This window comes from Microplitis demolitor, chromosome 8, assembly GCF_026212275.2.
Source record: "Microplitis demolitor isolate Queensland-Clemson2020A chromosome 8, iyMicDemo2.1a, whole genome shotgun sequence".
Taxonomy (NCBI): domain Eukaryota; kingdom Metazoa; phylum Arthropoda; class Insecta; order Hymenoptera; family Braconidae; genus Microplitis; species Microplitis demolitor.
The window spans coordinates 4,411,566-4,418,965 of NC_068552.1; the positions used below are offsets into that span (position 1 = coordinate 4,411,566).

General features: G+C 27.4%; 1 protein-coding gene across 1 annotated transcript; it reads right to left on the bottom strand.

The window, feature by feature from the left end:
* Positions 1–301: 301 nt before the first annotated feature.
* Positions 302–6,124, bottom strand: LOC128668419 (MATH and LRR domain-containing protein PFE0570w-like). The gene is made up of 8 exons (XM_053741361.1): positions 5,982–6,124; positions 5,694–5,909; positions 3,912–4,251; positions 3,635–3,823; positions 3,241–3,568; positions 1,612–1,908; positions 1,072–1,515; positions 302–501 (listed from the first exon to the last, which is right to left on the bottom strand). The coding sequence occupies exons 1-8, from the start codon at positions 6,122–6,124 to the stop codon at positions 302–304; spliced, it is 2,157 nt and encodes a 718-aa protein (XP_053597336.1).
* Between the last annotated feature and the right edge of the window lie 1,276 nt (positions 6,125–7,400).

The window sequence follows — 7,400 nt, forward strand, 5'->3', positions numbered from 1 at the left end:
CTGAGGAACCAATTTCGTTGCTATAACTGAAGACAATCACCAATGCCGCTAAAAGTGGCAATATGACCATGAAAAAAAATTTTTAGGAACAATTGGGATAATTAAATGACTGGAAAGACATGTCAACTTAGTAGAGAATAGGATTGAAATATTTATTTGGCTATTGTTGTAGATTGTGTACATTATTTTTTGATACAGAGAAGAAAAATATTAATTTTAATCGATTAATTTGCTATTGTTGATAAAGAAAGATTATAAAAATAAAGTTATTATGAATTTTTTGTTATTTTTAGATTGAAACTTATAGTTTATTATGGTAATATGATACTCTTTGAATGAATTGCTTGCATATTATACAGACATATGTTGTCCCATCAATAATATTACGCTGGACTCGAGTAGCATTACATTTTTTGCATGCGATAACATGATTGCATGGTTTATAAACAATGGTAGGTGCCACAACTAAACAAAATCGGCATTCGTCAGATACCCAAAGGACTGTAAATAAAACAATATTTATAACAATGATAAAAATTTTAAAGCGGTGTAATGATCGAAAATAGAAAAACCGTATTAAACTTTATTAATTAATTAAAAATCAATTAAAGTGCTAGTTAAAAATAAGACATATCGTAGTTAAAATTTAATTAAGAAAATCGATTTAACAAAAAAAAAGCATTTACAGCTATCTGTTTGGTATTATACAGTACTTGGTAAATTGATTTCTAAAAAATTCTTTGTTGCACATAATAATTAAAAAAAAAAATTTTTTCAAGTTACTATTTAGTCACTACATTTAGATAAACTTTTTACTAATAACAGCTCGGAGTTGTGTCCAATCTTTTATTAGTTTATCGAATTTTTTAATTTTTATTGTAGTTAATTTTTAACTAATTTATCTTATTTTCAACTAGAGATTTAAAATTATCCTTTAATCTATAAATTAATGAAATTTTTGAGAGGACATTATAGTTTTAGAATTTTTATAAATATTATAATGGTGGGAGAAAAAGCACCATCGAAGAATGCAATTTATAAAAAATTCTAAAATATTATAGTGCTACTTACTTTCTTGTATATTATTATTTTCCTCTTCTTGTAGATTTTCTTTATTACCTTCCCCTTCTTCTATATTTTCAATATTATTTTCCTCTTCTTCTACATTTTCATCATTATTTTCCCCTTCCATATTTTCAATGTTATTTTCCTCTTCTACATTTTCAATATTATTTTCCTCTTCTTCTACATTTTCATTATTATTTTCCCCTTCTTCCATATTTTCAATATTATTGTCCTCTTCTTCTACATTTTCAATATTATTTTCCTCTTCTTCTACATTTTCATTATTATTTTCCTCTTCTTCTACATTTTCATAATCTAATCCTGGAGGTAAGTTATTGATATCCAATTGTGGAATAATGTATTGTATGGGATTGCGAAGTTCAGCAATCGTAGCTTCTTGAAGTAAATCATTGTTTTGATTTCTAATAATGTCAGCAATCTGTACTAGATCTGTTAAAAAAAATATTTGTTGCGATTTTATCATTTTATTAAGGGCATTCTTTGATGCCACACAGTCCCAAAAAGAAAATTAAAAAATTTGCTTACCTTGTAGTTGTTCTTCATTAGGTAAGGAATACAATTGAAATGCATTAGGTAAGTCGGCGTTATTAGAAAATTCTAGATTCTGGATCACTGGTTTCAACGCACTTCCAATACGGCGCAGAAATACATTGGTATCACTTACACCATCAGCAATTGCAGTCCAATTTTTAGTTATTATGGTAAAATTTTTACAGTTTGTTAATATACTTTTCATTTTGTTAGCAGGCCAGTTTGCTTTCCCTTTAACAATTAAATTTTCAAAGTGAAAATGACACCGGTTGTGGGTATTAATTACATGCTCTGAAAAAAAAGAAATAATTAAAAAAATACAAAGAAAGTTAATAATATTAATATCAGTTCTAATAATTAGTATCAGTTATCAAAATATAGTCGAGATTAATTTGTTAATATAAATATTAGTCTAGCCCTTATGATACTTAATTTTAATAATTACGCTCCTCTCAAACTTGTGAATAATTTACAAAAAAATTTCTGATAATTTTTTGCTTCAATTTTAATAATAACCCAGCTTTTTAAACACTGGAAGTTTTAAATGGGAAAATACATTTTTTTTAAATTTAACTGAATATTTATATCTCTGGTAATAATTGATTAAAAAATTTTTAACTTGTCATTAACTTAGTTACTTGTAAAATGTTTGAAAGGGTGCAATGGAAAAATTTTTAACCAGCTATTTTATTACTTCTAAACTCCAACAAATTTTTTTTTTTTTTCCCAATTTTCAGTTGTGCGTCGACAATTAAAGAAATATTTGATCATTTATATGGATTTTAGTTATAATTTTTTACACCAGTAATTGAATTCAACCATTTTTTTAAATTGTGAATAAAAAAATTTTTATTATTGATTCTTTTATTATTGAAAGCTGTATAATACATATTAAAGTACTTGCTAATTATGTGAGCTATTTTAGTATATTTACTAAAATACATTAAGACATAAAATTTCTAATTAATAATTTTATATATTTTTACCTATTTACCTGGTTTCAATCGTTAGGAAATTATTATAATAATTATTGATCATAGAAAACAATTCCTTAACGCTTCAAATTAGCTAAACATTTAGTTATAAATATATAAAATTCTTCATTAGAAGTTATATGTTATTCTAATGTATTTTAGTACAGATACTATTAATTAAAAATTAATTACTCAAGTATAAAAAATCTTCAGTTCGCAATTTAAAAATATGATCACATTCAATTACAGGTTTCTAAATTTTTAAACTTTATCCACATAAATAACAAAAATTATCGAATATTTTTTTCATTGTCTACAAAAATAAAAAAATTGAAAACAAAAAAAAAATTTTATTTGAGTTTTGAAGTACAAATAGCTGGTTAAAATTATACCGAGAACACCCTTCTAAAAATTCAAGTTACCAGATGTATCAATATTCAAAGTGTAATTTTAAAAAAATAAAATGTATTTTCCCGTAAATATAGACAACTAACTGTTCGGGAAATGCAAACCCGTGATATGATTTAATTGAATTTTACCGAATTTGAAAACCAAATTTTTTAACGATAATGACTGAATGATTAAATTTGCGATGTAGAGAAAGAGAAAGAGAGAGAGAGAGCTAAAGAGTAGCGTTCCAAAAACTCACCAACAAAACTCCATATATTTTTATCCTCATGTAGATGATTTGAAATGTCTCTAGCTATCAATTCAGAATTTATTAATAAACAATATATATTGTTGAAACAACTATAATTATTGGCTGTTATTCTTGATAACCAATTTGTGCGGTAGTACTCCAAAAATCTTGAAAATTGATTAAAACGAATATCATCCATGGACGATACTATCCATTCAAATGATTCCAATATTAAAGTAGATGGTAATAAACTTAAAGCAATTATTTTATTGAATATTAGCAATGTCGTATCGTTGTTTAAGTCAATGTTATAATTAGTAGCTTCTTTAATGAAAATCTATAATAAACATGATAATTAGTATGATATATGTAATATCAACATTTTCTAATGTCATCAACTCACTTTGCATTGTGATGTAAATAAACCTCTTTTGATGGCATTTGGACATACAGCACTTGCTGCCAGGTGTATGTCTCTATCTAAATCTGTGTATATTTCTTCAGGTTGCAAGTTACGTAATCCATCTTCTAGTGCTCTTTGAACGTCTCCTTCATTTTTTCTTAACATAATTAAATAGATAATTGGCATAATCTGAAAATATTTAATTAATTAATTACCACTATAAGTAATAATAGGTTGAATTGCAGTAAATTTTTGTAGTTTTAATTTTTATACTTACATATTCAGAGTGGTGGGTTGCTATGGTTATAATCTGAAGAGCACCAACATTTTCAGGTACTATTGCTGATGATGTTATATATAATTTTGATGTTGTAACTTTTCTCTGTAGTTCCTGGTCTCTAAACATTATTGCTATTATTTCATTTGTGGTATTAGTAACAAATTGTATATCAGTTCTACTAAAATTATTTAATCCAATATTTGCATAAGCTTCTAGTTGTAATATAGTCTGTAGATCTTCAATTGTGTTTATCGTTGACAGCCGCATTGTTTTTTGCCATGAAATCATTTTTATCTTAATATCTTGGAAAGTGATCAGCTCTGCAGCTTCTTGATGCCTATTAAAACAATAAATAATAAAAATACCTATAAAGGAAACGTGTGCTCCTAATTTTTATACAAATATGTAATATTTAAGGGTGTGCGAATAGTCGAAACTTTTAATTATCCGAGGCAAATCGAATCGAACAATTCGATTCCAGATTCACCTCGATGATTCTTAAGATCTGAATAGTTCGAAAGATTCGAATAGTTCGAGCTTTTTTAAAACTTACGTACATTAAATTTAAAATTATGTGGACTATTTTCAGGTACAAATATCAATAATATAATAGTTTTTTCACTTAATAAAGCCATAAATATCAAATTTTTCCGATGCAATAATATTATTTATCCTAGATTTGGAAGAAATTCGAACTGTTGGAATTTTCCAAAGTATTCGAACTATTCAATATTCGACTCGAATGTAACTATTCGATTCGATTCGAACAAAATTCGCACAGCCCTATGTAATGTATACTCAAACGGCACAAAAAAAAATTGCTGACTTTTTTTAAAATTTTATGCGGCAATTTACTATCATCTGATAAATTGTTAACTTCAATTTAACAGAGAGTCAACAATATTTTTTGGTACCACTTCATGGAAAAATAAAATAGGCGCTGCAACAGGACGTAGTTTTTTGCTGAATTTGAATAGTTTGTTAAAATTGAAATTTTTTCTTGAAATTTAAACTTTCTTTAAAGATTAGAATTTTGTTCGAAATTTAAATTTTTATGAAAACTGAACTTATTTATTTTTTTTTTTTTTTTTATTTTTTCAGGTTTCCGAATTGTATTTTACTGACAAAAAAATTTGGCTTTTGAAACTTGCACCTTATCCTATTGCTTCCACAGGACTGCATTCTGTTGCAGCGCTTATTTTTTTTTTTTTCGTGTTGGGTACATAATAATTTCTCTCTTTCTTTTTTATTTTTCTGTCTTTTTTGTGTCTTTCTTTTACTATATATATGACTAGTTTACGTCCGCGTGCAAGCGCGCGCGTGTCTTTTTTCATATATTTACTTTAATGTATATTTTCGTGTCGTTTCCATATATTTTTTTTGCTTTCGACCAATCACGTTACCAATAGTTTGGCTTTACATATTTTACATGTCTTTTATATTGTAGGGAATGTTTTTTTGCTTTCGACCAATCACGTTACGAATAGTTTGGCTTCACTTTTTTTTTCATGTCTTTTATATTGTAGGAATATTCCACGTCAAATCGATCACATTTGAACTTGATCCCTTTCGAATTGGCAAATATTTTTTTTTTCTACCCCATTAAAATAATTTTTTACTTAATTTTCAAATTTTTTCTCTCAACCATAAAAAATTTATGAGTTTTTTAAAAAGTTTAAGAACAATAAATTGCCTGTTGAATCGAACGTGGTCGGGTTCAAAAGTGTTTGATTTGATGTGTAATACCGCATATATTCAAATATTGAAATTCAGACTTACAAAAGTGCTGTGTCGTTGTAAATAAGCTCTACTTTTCGAAACTGCCTTTTACAAGCTTTGTGCAGCGCTCGCTCAAATTCTGCTTTGCACTGAGCGTTCGGAAGAGGTAAATCTACATGTTCATCATGTCCTTCTACGTAGGAAAATTCATCTAAAGGGGATAATGTTCCTTGCGCCGTGCAATTATACCTTGCATATTCGGAACATTTCAATCGACTGCAATAAATTAATTTTTTTATTTAGTACATTAAAATTGATTATTTTTTCTTCGATTAATATGTTACATACCGGCTGCCATTCGTTAATCTTGATCCTAATTTATATCTGTAGCCATTAAAAATTCTGTCGGGTAACGTGTCGATACAATTCGATCTTGATTGTCTTCGGCGTCGCCGACGTCGCGGTACAGCTTCATCATTAACGTCAGCCATATTTTTGACAAACTTGAAAATAACCAACGATAAATATTATTAAACATTTTTTAATACAGTAATAGAAAGAATTTAACGATCGTTGACACCACTAGCAACAGGCTGTACCGAAATATTAGTATTAAAATTTTTAATTTCAAAGAGAAAAGATAAAGAAAAAAAAATTTTTTTTACGTTTCATCATATTATTCTCCAAGAGATTAAAAAATTTAATACAAGAATAAATGTAGGAATTATTCTATTTTATAGGCTGCTAAAATTTGAATTACCATCACAACTTAAATTAATTTATTAACATATAAACTAATAATTTTTTGAATAAAAAAAAATTGATATTCTATATGAATTGTTAAATAAATCATATATATTACCTACTCAATTATTATACCTTTCAAATTGATATTTTTTTCAATCACTTATTTTCTGATAAAAAATTATTATCAAAATTGTTTTAAAAAATACGTACAGCAACGACTACTTATGCAGCGATACACTAACTGAAGCTAAGTATTCGTCCACAACCCAGTGCAGCCAGATCGCGGACGAAAAGTTCCCCTACTTTCCCACCATTTTAGCATCACTCACGGCTTAAACGGTGCTTGGGAAGGGGAACTTTTCGTCCGCGATCTGGCTGCACGGCCACAACCTTTTAATCCGATGTAGCCTTGCCTCAGTGCGCATGTAGCCTCGAAGTATCCCATCATGGCGCTGATATAGTTTCGGCGGGAAATTTAAAATACATTTAGCGATCCATGACTTTTATTATACTAACCGAGTTCAAACGAATAATTAACAATAATCTATTTAATAAGATGATAATATTTAAACAAAGAAAAACAAATTTATTGTTTTTAACTTTGATTAATTGCGCTTTTTTCTTAAAAAGTATATCTGTAACGTTCAATCAAGAAAGTTTTCTTCAAATAATGATTATAAAAATATTTATTATACATCAACTTTGGTTATAATTTACTTAGTATTATATTCTAAAATTTTTAAATATAATGATTTTTGTTCCATCCAACTTATTAGTGATCATTTTCACCTGTTTTTGATATTCAAGTGGGTCAAGAAGTCCATTGTAATTATATTGTATTCCGGCTTTTCAATTAATTACACCAGTTTTTAAAATACTAAGTGACTCAATAAGTCCACTAATTGTAACCTGTATTTCGTAGGTATAGCTTTCACAGCTAAGTCCGTAAACACTTATGTGAATTCTGATTCAAATCAAGGCAAACATTTATAAGGACGCTAATAACACTGTAAATTAAAG

What these genes read in the sequence shown, in the direction of transcription:
- LOC128668419 (XM_053741361.1), bottom strand. Translation starts at nt 6,124, where the DNA reads ATGGCTGACGTTAATGATGAAGCTGTACCGCGACGTCGGCGACGCCGA. An exon ending in AAATATATGGAGTTTTGTTG is followed by an intron (nt 1,909 to 3,240) that starts GTGAGTTTTTGG and finishes CTTTTTTTTCAG; the next exon opens with AGCATGTAATTAATACCCAC. An exon ending in TAATGAAGAACAACTACAAG is followed by an intron (nt 1,516 to 1,611) that starts GTAAGCAAATTT and finishes TTTTTTTAACAG; the next exon opens with ATCTAGTACAGATTGCTGAC.